The sequence below is a fragment of the Diceros bicornis genome, chromosome 29, assembly GCF_020826845.1.
Source record: "Diceros bicornis minor isolate mBicDic1 chromosome 29, mDicBic1.mat.cur, whole genome shotgun sequence".
Classification (NCBI taxonomy): domain Eukaryota; kingdom Metazoa; phylum Chordata; class Mammalia; order Perissodactyla; family Rhinocerotidae; genus Diceros; species Diceros bicornis.
Window position 1 is genome coordinate 8,956,529 of NC_080768.1, and position 19,126 is coordinate 8,975,654.

A 19,126-nucleotide genomic window follows, 5' to 3' on the forward strand; every position below is an offset into this window, starting at 1 on the left:
ACTACTTCATTAGTTTATACAAGACATGATGAGGGGTTTCGCTCAAACAGTGGCATTAGGGATGGAGAGAGGGGCCTTTTGAAGAGACATTGTAAAGATAGCTTGATAAGACTTGGTGATCAAATGTAGTGAGAGGGGAAGATAATGAAATAAGCAAAGATGGTGACTTTTTTATCTGGGGTTACTGTCTAGAGTGCTATGATAGTCACTGGAATGGGGAATGCAGGAGAAAGTAAAGAATGTTTGGGAGTGATAGAAAGGGGAAGCCTCACTTGAAAGCGATAAGCTAGGCTTTACACATGTTCCTGTTGAGATTACCTGATAAAAGGCTGAGGGATCTCAGTTCAGTAATGAGTTTGAAACAGAGTTTAGGAGCTTGGCATGGGTAGAAGTAGGTTGAGTGTATTAGAAGTGAGACTGGAACCACTGAAAAAGTGGGAAGGTAGAGTTGTTGTACAAGTGCTAGATGTAGGTTCAAGGTGGGGCCAAAAGTTTAAGGCGGGACATAGACACAGAATTGTAACCCAAAACAGGATAAGCAATAGACAAGAGAGACAGCAGTGGCGGGGGTGTGGGGAGGGGGGTGGTGGCAGATCCAGAGGGTAGGACAGTGCGGGAGAGTCACATTCTGAGCAGATAGGCAGGAGCCCAGGTCTCTGTGGGAACTCAAAGGGCAGGACTGATTCAGGGATGTCATCAAGATGTAAACAAATTAAGCAAGAGATTGTAATGGTTCTAGAACTTCCTGTGGAAGCGAGAGCCTCTTCCCAAGCATTTTGACCTGAGGCTTCAAGCAGATATTATTGAAAATATTTCTAGAGAAAAAAGAAGAAGAAGAATTCTGAAGAAGAATGCATGTTGTTCCATTTGATAATTTTTTAGAGCAGAGACAAGGCTGTTCTTAATGAGCTGCAGTGATATTTATATGTCATACAAGTATATCTATCTTTCTGTACCAGAATACAAGCTATTTTACATGTTGGAGGTGAAGAATGAAACACTCAAGTTACTGAAATTATTTTCTTTTTCTTTTTTTTTGTGAGGAGATCAGCCCTGTGCTAACATCAGCCAATCCTCCTCTTTTTTTGCTGAGGAAGACTGGCCCTGGGCTAACATCCGTGCCCATCTTCCTCTACTTTATATGGGATGCTGCCACAGCATGGCTTGCCAAGCGTTGCGTCAGTGTGTGCCTGGGATCTGAACCTGCGAACCCCGGGCCGCAGCAGTGGAGCGCGTGCACTTAACCGCTTGCGCCACAGGGCGGCCCCTGTTTTATTTTTCTTTCTGCCCCTCTCTTTCCCATCCCCCGCTCCCTCCCTTCCTTTCTTTTTTCTTCACTGAGGTGTAAAGGTTTGATGAGTTTGGTCAGGAAAAGATCCCTCAGAACCTGTCACATGTTGGGCGAAGCACCTAAACTTTATGGAGGATATTTTGAAGTCCAAATATTCTCCAGTATACCAAGAAATCTTTTTTTAACATGACTAGTAAATAATTTCTTCCAGAAGTGAATAAAACTAAAATGAAATCAAATTCACGTGATTTTGACTCTCTCTTGAATGTGTTAGACTCTATTCAGTGATATGCTGTCTCTGAACTTTTCAAGGCACTTAAGTAATTAGCAATCAGCTAATTGTTTAAACGATTTAACTCTCAAGAATGGAGCTGGAAGCAAATAGAAATACAGGATTCACCTTGTCATTTTCTACCTTTTAACCTAAAAGCTTTCTTCTAGCTTTCTGTCCAACTCTTAAGGTTGAAAATGGAACTAATTTTCTGCTTCCTGTTGTGTTGTGGTTTTTCTGGATTCCTTATTTTTAACTTGGTAACTTTTAGAAATAATTTGCCTGTTTCTTTCAAAAGTTAAATCTACGATGTTTTTTAGAATAAAAACTGGAAGCCTTTATTCATCAAATAAAATATTTGATAAAGCATTCTCTGGTACTGTACATTCTCTGGTACATCAACATAATTATTTGATTTCTTTTCATGTTTGAATATAAGCTTACATTTTTCTAGTTTAGCACAATTTTTATAGATACTGTTATTTGTAAACTATTAAAACTGTTTCAGCTGAAATGTTTGTGTACTTCTAGCTTCTTATACTGAACAACATTTGGCAACACAGATTTTGGTAAAGCTGTGTGGTTGAAATACATTATTGTTACCTTAGGTGCTGGCTATTCTGATGCTGAGTTTCCAATTGCCTTGGTTAAAGTAGAAACATTCTATGGCTTGGATGACTTACATTTCAAATTGGTTTGAGCAAGATGATTGGTATGAAGGACTACAAAGAGTAAGATATATTTATGTTGTAATTATAATTTTCTTTGTTTTTTTCCTGCTTTACTTTTCATGCTGCTGTATTTCTGTGTCATTTGTATTGTGGACATTTTTGCATTGGAAAATTCTGAGGGTAAATAAAATACTTATTTGATAGATTTAAAAGCAGAGGTAAGAAGATAATATAAGGATAGTCATAATTATACAGTGAAGAAAAAGCATTTTTTTCCTATCCTAATTTCGAATGAACTCTTAATGTTTTCAGATTGTCAATTCAATTAAGATTGTCTTTAGGCTTTAAATATAAAATATAATTCTTTCTGATGAGATTAATGTACAAAAATAGCAATAAGTTCAACAAAGTCATTTTACATAAAGAAAAACATTTAATGAAATAGAAGATGTGTTTGATGGTACCGTGTATTATAATAATATTGTAAATGAAATGCAAAAATTTTCTGAAGGAGAGTGCCATGCTCCATTTGATAAATTTTTAGGCAATTAATTATGTTTCAAAAGGATTTTCACTGTTACTATGGCAACTTGGGCATAGTAGTTTGAAGATAGTTGTTCTGCTCTATTATAGCACTGCTATAATAGCTGCTATATATATATAAATATATATATATAACTTCTATTTGAAAATATACCTTATCGAAATGGATTTAGTTTAGAATAATATACGATTTCTCTTTGATTATTTTCACCTTTTTAATGGAAGATTTTCTCATTATTTAAATGAAGGCAATTTGTAGATTTTTCTTTTCATTAATGAGTGGAACAAAAGAGCCGGAATCCCTTTCTGTAGTTCCACCAGCTTTTTCCCCATTGATGTTTAAGAGCATATGCTGCTAAAGATATGCACTACTGAATTTGTCTTCCTCGTTACTTCTTCAGGTTCCCATTCTAATCACATCCTTCAAAGATATTTTCTCAGTATTTTACTTCTTGTTAATTATCTTTTTCATTGTAAATCCTCAGCAGTTTAAAGGCTCTTGCCTCTTGGACTGTTTTCCAGATTTTTTTTTCTTCAGCTGTGAAGCAAGCTTCTAAACCTCTCTGGAGCCAGTTAATACCTAACTCTGGAGAATAATCCTCCCACTGTGAATCCTAAAGCATTCTTCAGGAAAGAGGTTGAGATTTAGTGGGTATCTTTCCATCCTGAATTCACACCTTATCTGTAAATGATGGAAATATTTTGGCTTATAAGTTTAATAGTAGCACTCCACGTCCCACTGGACACCCCTCCCCCCACATACACACGTACATACGTGCACACACTACAGTGCCAACATCTTCTGTTTGTATTGTGTATGTGCATTTTAAATGTAATAACAAATACATTTCTGATGTTAAAACAGAAGATGTCTTTTCAAGCGCAGTCCATATATTTCTCAATGGCGGGTAGTCTAATTTGGGAGGAGAGGAGTGACGGTTTTAAGAAAAATGCTTTTAACTAAAATTGTGTGTTCCTTTATAGTGACTTTGGGGCAGTTCATGGAGACTATGAGAATTCAAAAATCTTTCCCTCCACCATAACTCCAGTCTGTCCTCTAGTACAAGCATTAGCCTTTATAGATGAATTCCTGGTTCTGAGACGTATTAAGAATAGCTGTTTTTATATACAGATATAGTTCGACCCTAAAATTACCATATCGTCTTCATGAGTTTGAGCTTCTTCTGGGGTTCAAATTTTGATCAGTTTGTATACAGACTTAGATGAGAATGAAAGATCTTATTCTAAATAATGAAAATTGGCACATGAATATTGACTTTAATTTCATCTAAAATCCAGCTATTATTTTTCAGATAATGTGTATGTACATATGTCCTCTATATAATTAGCACTCAGCATAGCAAATTTTTCAATACAGTGTTTTTTAAAAATGTTCCCAGGAAGAGATAAGTTGGATTTTTGAGTTAGAAATTATAATTTAGAAATGCAGTGTTTGAAAAATCACATACAAGTGTGAGTTTGATCTTTAGAGCATGAAATTGGCCTTTATACTTTGATATAATTAATATTTATGCTATATGTATATATTTCTACAGATACACAGACACATATATATGAACTTAATTTTAACTTAGTTTTATAATTTAATTTTGGCAGTGTTGTAACTCTATATAACCGTATGTTAAATTTCATTATGATTATTTCATATAATACTCTTTCATATTCAAAAGTGAGCTTTAATTTTATACAAATCTAATGTAAATATACTCTTATCACTTGTTTTTTTACATCTCATATACTTACTGTGCAAAGCATCTTCCCTGTAATTATAATGTGTGTGTATGTGTGGGTGTATTTCATATAATATGAGATTGAAGCCAAAAATTGAATTTAGGTTAAAAAAATAAAAATAATATCTCTCCCAGGGCTGTAGTTGCTAGGCTACTGACACTGTCAGTTGCATGTGGGGTGACACAATGCTCAGACTTTCTTCCTGAATCCTTTATAAATCTGCATTATTCAGTGAACTACAAAGTTTAGTACTTCATTTTTAAAGTTTGTGTATTGTTTCTGGGCCAAAAAGATTATATTTTCTGAAGCAACAGATCTTTAGAATGGACATGGAAATTCTGTCATTCACATAAAAATGAAGCATATTCTGAAGTAAGGGTGAAAAATGGTAGATAATATTTATCTGAAACATATAAATACCTGTCACATACAGTTAAAATATATTTATTTACTTATATATATGACATATTTTGTAGGATTTATATTTAATATATTTTGAAATGGACATTTCATTATTTAGAATAGGATCTTCAGTTGAACATACTCTATTTTCAGTAATACAGAATCATTAATTGTGTAACCATTCATGCTGACTACAGAGATAACAAAAGCTTCTGGACATTTCTTTTTATCTCCTTGGCAACTGTAAATATCATTTAATAAATACTATGAAGTATTTTATAATACTTTTGAAAAATAATCTAGAAGTTTCAAACACTACCAGTTTAAATACATAATTCAGATTTATAAATGCAATAGTATTCATATATTTAATATCGAATGAATTTCCTTCAAAATCGTAGTTTTTTTTAATAAGCTGCTATTTGTTTTGTCCTGTTTATTCAACTCTGAATTTAAAAAGTATTTAAGTAATGGGACTGTAAGCCTTATAAAAGCTGCTTAGGAACAAACAAGGACATACTAAATTATGTGACAATGTTGTAATGTTTATATATCAAAATTTGGAAGAGAAAAAGTAGTAAATCAAGATACACTGACAGTTAAAGTAAAAATGTATTGGCCTGGATTTCAAAGTAATTTGGTTTTAATAAATCGAGAGTTAGAAGAGGGACTTCTAGTTTCCAGCCCCACATGTGAGGAGCTTAGAAGTTTTCACTCTGGGCTAAAACAATAAAAAAGGTGAATGAACTGAAAAATCAACAGCTCTTCTTAGATCCATAAGAGAAGTGAGGTCACAAGGCAAACTGCTGCCCCCAAAACAGGAGAGACAAACAGGCAGTTACAGAGCGTCACAGCATAGTGGAGCAGACACCTCTGCGGGAGCCAGAGCCAGAGCAGGAAAACCTGAGCTGTAACTGATGAGTTGCTGGAGGCTCATGCAGCATGCATGAGAGTGAAAGCCTGCAGGGAGGCCCCCAAGCTTTTGTGAGTTTTACCTCCAGGACCTCTACCAGGTCATCACAGTGAATATCAGAGAAAATCGCTTCATGCTTCTGGCAGGAGGAGAGGAAAAAGAACTGCTGTGAAATATGCCAGTGCCCTCTGTTCTTCTTAACAAGGCTGCCCTCAGGAGAAACTATTTTACCAGAGCCTCACCCTCCTGGGGGAAGGGAAATACCCAATTCTAGCCCCCTCTCGCCATCCTGTCCCACCTAAGGGGCAAAAAAACCCCCGAGAATCACTGGTGAAATTCGCATTCCACAGGCACAGCCTCAGCAAAAGACAGAGACCTAGTCATAGGACTAGAGAATGCTTCCTCTCCTCCCACAACTTAACACTATATCACTAAAGCTTGATTTACTACAGTTCTTTTACCCAGTACATTGTGTCCTCCTTTCAACAAACAATTACAAGGCATACTAAAAGGCAAAAAACACGGTTTAAAGAGATTAAACAAGCATCAGAACCAGATGCTGTCAGATATGGCAGGAATGTGGGAATTATCAAAGAATTTTAAGAAACTCTGATTGATGTGCTAGGGCTTTAATGGAAAAAGTAGACAACGTGCAAGAACAGTTGGATAGTTTAAGCAGAGAGATGGAAATTCTAAGAAGGAATCAAAAAGAAATGCTAGAGATCAGAAACGCTATAGTAGAAATCAAGAGTGCCTTTATTGAGGTTGTTAGTAGACTGGACATGATTGAGGAAAGAATCTCTGAGCTTGAAGATATGACAATGGACACTTCCACATCTGAAAAGCAAAGAGAAAAAAAAGCCAGCACAGAATATCCAGGAACTGTGAAACAACTACAAAAGGCATACCATACACATAATGGAAATACCAGAAGAAGAAGAAAGAGAAAAAGGAACAGAAGCAATAACTGAAGCAATAATGACTTAGAATTTTCCCAAACTAATGTCAGACACCAAACTACAGATCCCCGAAGCTTAGAGAACACCAAGCAGGATAAATGCCAAAAAAAACAACATCTGGGCAAATCGTATTCAAACTACAGAAAATCAAAGACAAAGAAAAAATCTTGAAAGAAGCAGAGGAAATAAACACCTTACCTATAGAGGAGCAAGGATAAGAATTACATCCGACTTCTCAGAAACCATGCAAGCAAGAAGAGAATGGAGTGAAATATTTAACGTGTTAAGAGAAATAAAACACCAGCCTAGACATCTGTACCCTGTGAAATTATTCTTCAAAAGTGAAGGAGAATGGGTCGGCCCAGTGGTGCAAGCAGTTAGGTGCGTTTGATCCGCTTTGGCTGCCCTGGGGTTCGTGGGGTCGGATCCCGGGCGCGCACCGATGCACCACTTGTCAAGCCATGCTGTGGCGGCATCCCATATAAAGTAGAGGAAGATGGGCATGGATGTTAGCTCAGGGCCAATCTTCCTCCGCCAAAAAAGAGGAGGATTGGCATCGGTTGTTAGCTCGGGGCTGATCTTCTTCACAAAAAAAAGAAAAAAAAACAGTGAAGGAGGAAAAAAGGCTTTTTCAGACAAACAAAAATTTGGGCGTTTGTTGCCAGTAGACCTGCCTTGCAAGAAATGTTAAAAGAAGTTTTTTCAGAGAGAGGTAGATAATGTAGGTCAGAAACTCAGATCTACATAAACAAAGGAAGAACATTGGAGAATGAATAAGGGAAAATAAAATAAAAGCTTTTATTTTTCTTATTCTTTTTTTTTTTTTTCTGATTTTTTTTTTTATTTTTTTTTATTTTTATTGATATTTTAATGGTTTCTAACATTGTGAAATTTTGGGTTGTACATTTTTGTTTGTCCATCACCCCATATATGACTCCCTTCACCCCTTGTGCCCACCCCCCACCCCCACTTCCCGGGTAACCACAGTCCAGTTTTCTCTGTCCATGTGTTGGTTTATATTCCACATATGAGTGAGATCATACAGTGTTTGTCTTTCTCTTTCTGGCTTATTTCACTTAACATAATATGCTCCAGGCCCATCCATGTTGTTGCAAATGGGACGATTTTGTCTTTTTTTATGGCTGAGTAGTATTCCATTGTATATATATACCACATTTTCTTAATCCAATCGTCAGTCGAGGGACACTTAGGTTGCTTCCACTTCTTGGCTATGGTGAATAATGCTGCAATGAACATAGGGGTGCATAAGCCTCTTTGGATTGTTGATTTCAGGTGCGTTGGATAGATTCCCAGTAGTGGGATGGCTGGATCATAGGGCATCTCTATTTTTAATTCTTTGAGGAATCTCCATACCGTTTTCCATAGAGGCTGCACCAATTTGCATTCCCACCAGCTGTGTATGAGGGTTCCTGTTTCTCCACATCCTCTCCAACATTTGTTGTTTTTTGTCTTGGTGATTATGGCCATTCTAACGGGCGTGAGGTGGTATCTTAGTGTTGTTTTGATTTGCATTTCCCTGATGATTAGTGATGTTGAGCATCTTTTCATGTGCCTATTGGCCATCTGTATATCTTCCTTGGAGAAGTGTCTGTTCATTTCCTCTGCCCATTTTTTGATCGGGTTGTTTGTTTTTTTGTTGTTCAATTGTGTGAGTTCTTTATATATTATGGAGATCAACCCCTTGTCAGATGTATGTTTTGCAAATATTCTCTCCCAGCTGGTTGGTTGTTTGTTCATCTTGATTCTGATTTCATTTGTCTTATAAAAGCTCTTTAGTCTGATAAAGTCCCACTTGTTTATTTTTTCTTTAGTTTCCCTAGTCTGGGTAGGCATGTCATCCGAAAAGATTCCTTTAAACCCAATGTCAAATAGTGTGTTGCCTATATTTTCTTCTATGAGTTTTATAGTTTCAGGTCTCACCTTCAGGTCTTTGATCCATTTTGAGTTAATTTTTGTGAATGGCGATAGCACATGGTCCACTTTCATTCTTTTGCATGTGGATGTCCAGTTTTCCCAACACCATTTATTGAAGAGACTTTCCTTTCTCCATTGCATGTCCTTAGCACCTTTGTCGAAAATTAGCTGTCCGTATATGTGTGGTTTTATTTCTGGGCTTTCAATTCTGTTCCATTGATCTGTGTGTCTGTTTTTGTACCAGTACCATGCTGTTTTGATTACTATTGCTTTGTAGTATGTTTTGAAGTCAGGAATTGTGATGCCTCCTGCTTTGTTCTTTTTCTTTAGGATTTCTTTAGCTATTCGGGGTCTTTTGTTGCCCCATATAAATTTTAGTATTCTTTTTTCTATTTCTGTGAAGAATGTCATTGGGATTCTGATTGGGATTGCATTGAATCTGTAGATTGCTTTAGGTAATATAGACATTTTAACTATGTTTATTCTTCCAATCCACGTGCATGGGATATCTTTCCATTTCTTTATGTCATCGTAGATTTCGCTCAATAATGTCTTGTAGTTCTCATTGTATAGGTCCTTCACCTCCTTGGTAAGATTTATTCCTAGGTATTTTATTCTTTTTGATGCAATTGTAAATGGTATTATCTTTTTGAGCTCTCTTTCTGTTAGTTCATTATTAGCATATAGAAATGCAACTGATTTTTGTAGATTGATTTTGTACCCTGCAACTTTGCTGTAGTTGTTGATTGTTTCTAACAGTTTTCCAACAGATTCTTTAGGGTTTTCTATATATACAATCATGTCATCTGCAAATAGTGAGAGTTTCACTTCTTTGTTACCTATTTGGATTCCTTTTATTCCTTTTTCTTGCCTAATTGCTCTGGCCAAAACCTCCAGTACTATGTTGAACAGGAGTGGTGAGAGTGGGCAGCCCTGCCTCGTTCCTGTTCTCAGAGGAATGGCTTTCAGTCTTTCCCCGTTGAGTATGATGTTAGCTGTGGGTTTGTCATATATGGCCTTTATTATGTTGAGGTACTTTCCTTCTATTCCCATTTTATTGAGAGTTTTTATCATAAATGGATGTTGTATCTTGTCAGATGCCTTCTCTGCGTCTATTGAGACGATCATGTGGTTTTTATTCTTTGTTTTGTTGATGTGATGTATCACGTTGATTGATTTGCGGATGTTGAACCATCCCTGCGTCTCTGGTATAAATCCCACTTGATCGTGGTGTATGATCTTTTTAATATATTGTTGTATTCGGTTTGCCAATATTTTGTTGAGGATTTTTGCATCAATGTTCATCAGCGATATTGGCCTGTAATTTTCTTTCTTTGTATTGTCTTTGTCTGGTTTCGGTATCAGGGTGATGTTGGCCTCATAGAATGATTCAGGAAGTGTTCCATCTTCCTCTATTTTTTGGAATAGTTTGAGGAGGATGGGTATTAAATCTTCTTTGAATGTTTGGTAAAATTCACTGGAGAAGCCATCTGGTCCTGGACTTTTATTTTTTGGGAGGTTTTTGATTACTATTTCAATCTCTTTACTTGTGATTGGTCTATTCAGATTCTCCATTTCTTCTTGGTTCAATTTTGGGAGGTTGTATAAGTCTAAGAATTTATCCATTTCTTCTAGATTGTCCAATTTGTTGGCATATAATTTCTCATAGTATTCTCTTATAATCCTCTGTATTTCCATGGTATCCGTTGTAATTTCTCCTCTTTCATTTCTAATTTTATTTACTTGAGCCTTTTCTCTTTTTTTCTTAGTTAGCCTGGCTAAGGGTTTGTCTATTTTGTTTATCTTCTCGAAGAACCAACTCTTTGTTTCATTAATCCTTTCTACTGTTTTTTTGGTCTCAATATCATTTATTTCTGCTCTGATTTTTATTATTTCTCTCCTTCTGCTGGCTTTGGGCTTTGTTTGTTCTTCTTTTTCTAGTTCTGTTAGGTGTAATTTAAGGTTGCCTATTAGGGCTTTTTCTTGTTTGTTAAGGTGGGCTTGTATCGCTATGAGTTTCCCTCTCAGGACCGCTTTTGCTGCGTCCCATATGGTTTGATATGGCATGTTATCATTTTCGTTTGTTTCCAGATAGTTTTTGATTTCTCCTTTAATTTCATCAATGATCCATTGGTTGTTCAGTAGCATGTTGTTTAATCTCCACATTTTTGTCACTTTCCCAGTTTTTTTTTCCTGGTTCATTTCCAGTTTCATAGCCTTATGGTCTGAAAAGATGCTTGTTATGATTTCAATCTTCTTAAATTTATTGAGGCTTGCTTTGTTTCCCAACATATGGTCTATCCTAGAGAATGTTCCCTGCGCGCTTGAGAAGAATGTGTAGTCAGCTGTTTTTGGGTGGAGTGCTCTGTATATGTCTACTAGGTCCATCTCGTCCAGTTTTTCATTTAAGTCTAATATTTCTTTATTAACTTTTTGTCTGGATGATCTATCCATTGCTGTAAGTGGGGTGTTAAGATCCCCTACTATTATTGTGTTGTTGTTGATTTCTCCTTTTAGGTTTGTTAATAGTTGTTTTATGTACATTGGTGCTCCTATGTTGGGTGCATATATATTTATAAGTGATATGTCTTCTTGATGGAGTGTCCCTTTTATCATTATATATTTCCCTTCTTTGTCTTTCTTAACCTGTTTTATCTTGAAGTCTACTTTGTCTGATATGAGTATGGCAACACCTGCTTTCTTTTGTTTGCCATTAGCTTGGAGTATTGTCTTCCATCCTTTCACTCTGAGCCTGTGCTTGTCTTTAGTGCTAAGATGTGTTTCCTGAAGGCAGCATATTGTTGGGTCTTGCTTTTTAATCCATCCTGCCACTCTGTATCTTTTGATTGGAGAGTTCAATCCATTTACATTTAGGGTAATTATTGAAATATGAGGGTTGAATGTTGCTGTTTTGTCACTTATTTTCTGGTTCTTTTGCATTTCCTTTGTTTCTTGTCCCATTTGTTTTGGACTGCCAATTCAGTTTGGTTGTTCTGTCTTATGATTCTTCTAGTTTTCTCTTTGTTTATCATATGTGGTTTTAATTTGATTATTTGTTTAGTGGTTACCTTGAGGTTTGGGCGAAAAATCTTCTGTATGAGATAGTCCATTATCTGATAGCCTCCTATTTCCTTATACTAAGTCAATTCAGTCACTTTCCTCTTCCCCTTCTAAGTTGCTCTTGTTATACCTTATTCTATCTTGTGTTGTGGCTGTGTGTTTACAGTGATGAGGTTAAATTTATTTTTGGTGAATTTCTTCCTTTGATCTTTGAGTTTAGTATTTAAGTGGTTGCTAACCTATTCCGGTAAGGATCTACTATTTCTCTGATTTTGTCTACCTACTTTTCTCCTTACTCCAAGCTTTGTGTTCCCTTTCTCTTCTTGTTTTCAGGCCTGAGGGCCTTCTTGAGTATTTCTTGTAGTGGCGGTCTCGTGGCCATGAACTCCCTTAGCTTTTGTTTATCTGGGAGAGTTACTATTTCTCCATCATATTTGAAGGATATTTTTGCTGGATAGAGTATTCTTGGCTGAAAGTTTTTGTCTTTTAGTATTTTGAATATATCATTCCAGTCTCTTCTAGCCTGAAAAGTTTCTGTTGAGAAATCCGCTGAGAGCCTGATGGGAGTTCCTTTGTACGTTATTTTTTGTTTTTGTCTAGCTGCCCTTAATATTGTTTCTTTGTCGTTGACCCTGGCTAGCCTTACCACTAGGTGTCGTGGTGAAGGCCTTTGTCTGTTAATATATATAGGAGTCCTGTTGGCTTCGCTTACTGGTATTTCCTGCTCCTTCCCCAGATTTGGGAAATTTTCAGCTATTATTTCCTTGAATAGGCTCTCTGTTCCTCTTTCCCTCTCCTCTCCCTCAGGAATACCTATAATTCTTATGTTACATTTTCTAATAGAGTCCGATATTTCTCGGAGTCTTTCTTCATTTCTTTTTAGTCTTAGTTCTCTCTCTTCTTCCATCTGGAGTATATCTGTATTCCTATCCTCTAAAGTACTAATTCTTTCCTCCATATTGTCAGCTCTGTTCTTTAAAGATTCCAGATTCTCCTTTATCTCCTCCATTGTGTTCTTCATCTCCATCAGCCCTGATAGGTTTTTCTTTATGATTTCAATCTCTTTTGTGAAGAAACTCCTAATCTCATTTAATTGTTTGTCTGTGTTGTCTCGTATTTCGTTGAGTGTTTTTATGATAGCTATTTTGAAATCTCTGTCATTTAGTTTATGGATTTCTGTGTCTTCGGGGTTGATTTCTGGGTGCTTGTCATTTTGTTTCTGGTCTGGTGATTTCATATATTTTTGCATTGTGGTTCCTGTGTTGGTTTTGATTTTCCTCATCCTGGAAGTCTCTGGTTGCAATTTCCACCTGCCGCCACTGTGTGGTGGTAAAGGGCTGTGTAGTCTAAGCCCCCTGCGCTCTGCCCCAGTTTTTCTGCTGCGATCCGCAGTTTTGTTTTGTTTTGTTTTGTTTCTTTTCCCCACTGCGATCCACGGGTCCAGTCCAGTTTATTCAGGTCTGCCTCGGACCGCTAGATCTGGTCGAGCTGCAGACTCCGGGTTGCGGGGAGGGGGGAGCTCTCTCTTTTGCCCTCTGGGTCCCTGACGTGGGAGGCTTCTCGTTTTCCCCTCTTTATCCGCTCTCTGGGTTGCTCAGATGTTGATGGTAGCCCTGTGGCTCCTCTGAGCCCTCTGTGCGGGAGTTTCCCACTGGCTGAGAGAGCCCGAAGAGCTACAGTTTCCCGCCGAGGGCCGCCCCTCCCCCCTCTCTGGGAGCCGCGCGGACCGGATCGCTGATCTGATGGGGAGGGAGCGGAGTTCTCCTTACCTCTCCCCACTTCCTCCGGGGGCCCAGCACGTTCCGCTCTCAGATGTGCGGCAGTGTGGATCCCTCCGCTCCAGCTTTTGACTGTCTGGGATTCCGTTGTTGGTCTGTGGCTGTTACTTTTGTTGTATTTTGTGGGGGAAGAATTCACGGGAAAGCTCACTCAGCCATGATGCTGACGTCACTCCTCTATTTTTCTTATTCTTAATTGATATAACAAATAACAGTTTGTCCAAAATAAAAACAGCAACGATGTGTTTGATTATGTATGCTTATGTGTGTATATATATACACACACATCCAACACACACATATATACGTATATCTGTGTTATGTATGCTTATGTATAAGTGAAATGAATGACAGCAATGATACAAAAGATAGGAAGGAGGAATTAGGGATTTTTTGCTGTTATAAGGTACTCGTACTACCCAAGAAGTGGTATAGTGTTATTTGAAAGGAGACTTGGATTAGTTGTAAATATAGATTGCAAAGTCTAGGACAACCACTAAAACTTTTTTAAAATGAGGTATAATTGATATGCTAAGGAAGGAGAAAAAAATTGAATTACGTAAAGTGTTCAATTGAAACCACAAAGAGAAGAAAAAGTGTAAAAGGCAAAAATAGGAATGAAGAACAAGGGCAACAAATTGAAACAGTAAAAATATGATATATATTAATCCAATTATATCAATAATTACCTTGACTGTCAATGGTCTAAGTGCACCAGTTAGAGTCAGAGATTGTCCGAGTAGATTGAAGAAAAGACCCAACTATATGTTGTCTACAAGAAACTCACATTAAAGACACATATAAATTAGGAGTAAAGGGTGAGAGAAAGATATACCTTCTGAACACTAGTCAAAAGAAATGAGTATATCTATATTAATTTCAGACAATAGACTTCAGAGCAAGGAAAGTTATCAGGGATAAAGAGGGACATTACATAATGATAAAGAGGTCAATACTCCAAGAAGACATAACAATCCTTAATGTGTATGTACCTTAACAACAGAGTATCATAATACGTGAGGCAAATACTGATAGAAGTGCAAGGAGAAATAGATGAACCCACTCTTATAGTTGGAGACTTTAATACCTCTCCATCAGAACTGAGCAGATCTAGCAGACAGGAAATCAGTAAGGTTCAAATAGTTGAACTCAACAATACCTTCAATCAACTGGGTATAATTGACATCTCTAGGCAAATTCATCCAACAACAACAGATTACACATTCTTCTCGAGCTCACCTGGAGCATTCACCTAGATAGTCCATATTCTGGGCCATGAAACACTTCTTGCCAAATGTAGAAGTATAGATGTAATACAATGTGTGCTCTCAGATGACAATGGAATGAAACTAGAAATACATAACAGAAGGAGAGCTGGAAAATCCCCAAATATCTAGAGATTAAACTCTTCTAAATAACACATGGATCAAAGAACTCTTAAGAGAAATTAAAAACTATTTTGAACTAGATGAAATTGAAAATATAACTTAAAATTTATGGGAGGCAGAAAAAGCAGCACTTAGAGGGAAATTTATAGCATTTAATACATATAGTAGTGCGGAAGGAAGATCTAAAATCAATCATTTAAGCTTCTGCCTTAGGAAACTAGAAAAAGAAGAGCAAATTAAATTTAAAGCAAGCAGAAAAAAAGAAATAATAAGATTTAGAGCAGAAATTAATGAAATTGAAAATAGAAAATCAATAGAGAAAATCAACAAAACTAAAAGCTACTTCTTTGAAAAGATCAATAGAATCAATAAGCTTCTAGCAAGGCTAATTAAGAAGAAAAGAGAGAAGGAACATATTACTAATATCAGTAATGAAAGAGGGGACGTCACTACAGATCCCATGGACATTAAAAGGATAAAGGAATCCTATGAACAACTCTATGCCCATAAATGTGACAACCTAGATGAAATGGACTAATTCTTTGAAGACACAATTTGCCAAAACTTACACAATAAGTGGGATTTATCTGAGGTGTGCAAGGCTGGTTCAACATTCAAAAATCAATTCATGTAATCCATCACATCAACAGGCTAAAGGTGAAAAAATGACGTGATCATATCAATAGATGCTGAAAAAGCATTTGACAAAATCCAACACTCCTTCATGATGAAAACTCTCAGAAACCTAGGAATAGAGGGAAACTTCCTCAACTTGATAAAGAACATCTACAAAAAAACCTGCAGCTAACATCATACTTAATGGTGAGAAACTCAACGCTTTCCTGCTAAGATCAGGAACAAAGCAAGAATGTCTGCTCTCACCACTGCTTTTCAGCATTGTACTGGAAGTTCTAACTAATGTAACTAGACACGAGAAGGAAATAAAAGGTATACAGATTGGCGTGGAAGAAATCAAACTGTCTTTGTTTACAGATGACGTTAGTGTCTATGTAGAAAATCTGAAAGAATCAACAAAACAATTCCTGGTACTAATAAGCAATTATAGCAAGATTTTAGGATACAAGGTTAATACGCAAAAGCCAATCACTTTCCTGTATACTAGCAATGATCAAGTGGAATTTGAAATTAAAAACACATTATCATTTACATTAGCACCCCCAAAATGAAATACTGAGATATAAATCTAACAAAATATGTACAAGATCTATATGAGGAAAACTATAAAAGTCTGGTGAAAGATATCAAAAAAGAACTAAATAAATGAAGAGAGATTCCATGGTCAGGGATAGAAAGACTCAATAGCGTCAAGGTGTCAGTTATTCCCAACTTGAATTATAGATTCAACACAATCCCAATCGAAATCCCGGCAAGTTATTTTATGTATCTTGACAAACTGATTCTAAAATTTATATCAATAGGCAAAAGACCCAAATTAGCCAACAATGTTGAAGGAGAAGAACCAAGTCAGTGGACTCACACTACCCGACTTCAAGTCTTAGTGTTAAGCTGTAGTAATCAATAGAGTGTAGTCCTGATGAAAGATTAGACAAATAGATCAATGGAACAGAATAGAGAGCCCAGAAGTACACCCACATAAGTATAGTCAGCTGATCTTCAGCAAAGGAGCAAAGGTAATGCAATGCAGAAAAGATACTCTTTTCAACAAATTGTTCTGGAAAAACTGGACATCCACATGGAAAAAAATGAATCTAGACACAGACGTTATACCCTTCACAAAAATTGACTCAAAATGGATCATAGACCTAAATGTAAAACACAAAAGTATAAAACTCCTAGAAGATAACATAAGAGAAACTAGGTGACCTTGGGCATGGCCGTGAATTTTTTGATTCAGCACCAAAGATCCATGAAAGAAACAATTGATAAACTGAACTTAATTAAATTAAAACTTCTGTGAAAGACAATGTTAAGAGAATGAGAAGACAAGCCACAGACTTGGAGAAAATATTTGCCAAAGACCCTTTAAAAAAGAACTGTTATCTAAAATATGCAAAGAACTATTAAAATTCAACAATAAGAAAACAAACAACCTGATTTAAAAAATGGGCAAAAGACTTGAACAGATACCTCACTGAAGGAGATAGATGGCATGTAAGAGTATGGAAAGATGTCCAACATGCTAAGTTATTAGGGAATTGCAAATTAAAACAACAATGAGATACTACTACAAACCTGTTAGAATGACCTATCCAACACACTGATGACACCAAAGGCTGGTGAAGATGTGGAGCACCAGGAACTCTCATTCACTGCTGGTGGGCATGCAAAATGGTGCACTCCTTGTTATTTATGCAAAAACCTGCACATAGATGTTTATAGCAGCTTTAGTCATAATTGCCAAAACTTGGAAGCAACCAAGATGTCCTTCAGTAGGTGAATGGATACATAAACAGGGGTACATCCAGACAATGAAATATTATTCAGTGCTATAAATAAATGAGCTATCGAGTCATGAAAAGATATGGAGGAAACTTAAATGCATGTTACTAAGTGAAAGAAGCCAATTTGAAAAGATTATATACTGTGTTATTCCAGCTATATGACATTCTGGAAAAAGAAAAACTATAGAGATAGGGGTTAGGAGAGAGGGAGAAATAAATAGGCAGAACACAGAGGGCAACAATCTATCTTGTACAATACTACAGTGGTGATTACGTGTCCTTATACATTTGTCAAAACCCATATAATGTATAAGCCCATGAGTGAACCCTAGTGTAAACTGTGGACGTTGGGTGATTATGATGTGTCAGTGTAGGTTCATTGTTGTAACAAATGTACCACTCTGATGGGGGGTGTTGATAGTGGGGGAGGTTGTGCGTATTAGGGGACAGGGATGAATGGCAACTGTCTGTAATTTCCACTCAGTTTTGCTGGGAACCTAAAACTGCTCTAAAAAGTAAAGCTTATTAATTTTTTGAAAAGGTGAAAAAAAATTAGCAGGAAGTGAAAATTTTAAAAATGACTTTGTTTTACCAATATGTTTAAATATCTTTCTCTTATGTTTCTTTTCCAAATGTAAACTCAAAATTTGTTTAAACATAAACCATAAAGCTTTTTTACTTACACATAGATATTAATAGTAATCATAGAGCCCAAGGATAAACTACAAAATCCTATTTAATTCACATTGAGGTTGAAATAATACATATTTTCAGTGAAAAGGAACACTGTTGTAACATTACTAATTGAAAAAAAGAATGTGTATATCTTTTTTATTTATCTGGAATGCTAGTGCCTGAGAAAATACAGGTGTCATTAGAGGAGGAAGAAAGGGGATTTTTGTAGCAGTTTTTTAATACTTGTAAGCACTCAAAGACTGTTGGCACAGTTTCTTCATCGTGCCAATTTTCACTTCAAATAATTTTTACTTTTTTTGTTAATACATTACTAGTTCCACTCAGATAAGGGGATTTAATGGGATGAAGAGAGAAAGAATTGGAGAAGAAAGAGAAGAGGAAAAAAGAAGAGATCTTTTCTAGAAGCGGAAATAGGAAATAGAAATATACATTTGCTGCCCTGAATGAATTGCCAGTATTTAAAAATTGGTACATTTTATATAAAAATCTGGGTAGTTCTGTTTCTCTGGGAAGTTCTGGAAATCTGGCAGCCAGGGTTGGCCTTCTCCAGCGGTATGAGAGCCCTTTAGATGGGGTATGCACCTTCTGTTTCACTCTCATCCCCATCACTCCTTATGGGATTCCCAACCCTCAGCCAAGTGTCAATTGTCATTTATCGTTTTATAATCTCTTGCCTAATTTAAATACCTGCCTTGGTGTCTATAGACAGTTGGGGATTTAAGCTCCTGTTCTCTGAAAGTATAAATTGAGGTTAATATACCTAGTAGAAAAGTTTTTCAGGGCATACAGGTAAGGATTGAGGAAGACAGATGTAAAACAATGAAGAGGAAGTGTAGTGAATAGTGAAAATGACTGATATTTCTCCACATTTGTTTCTCGAGGCAAACATGTCCCAGGTAAGGCAAGTGGGACTGCTGGCTGCCGGGTGCCAGCCATGGAACAAAGATGTGTGTGCTGCCCACGGAGACAGGTTTGCATATTGTGCTACCCTGGCCATCTACGTTTATCAGGTAAAATAATACCCATTCTTTTTGATTTTTAATT

General features: G+C 36.5%; 1 protein-coding gene across 5 annotated transcripts in view; it reads left to right on the plus strand.

Annotated features, from left to right (window-relative positions):
- Positions 1–2,227: 2,227 nt before the first annotated feature.
- WDR17 (WD repeat domain 17) overlaps positions 2,228–19,126 on the plus strand; it is an 87,673-nt gene continuing 70,774 nt past the window's right edge. For 3 of the 5 annotated variants that reach the window (XM_058524929.1, XM_058524931.1, XM_058524930.1), the window contains exon 1: positions 18,970–19,092. In XM_058524929.1, the coding sequence (XP_058380912.1) occupies positions 18,970–19,092 (123 nt within the window). Of the gene's footprint in view, positions 2,294–18,963; positions 19,093–19,126 lie in introns of those variants that run through there. The other 2 variants (XM_058524927.1, XM_058524928.1) reach the window with 1 other exon arrangement.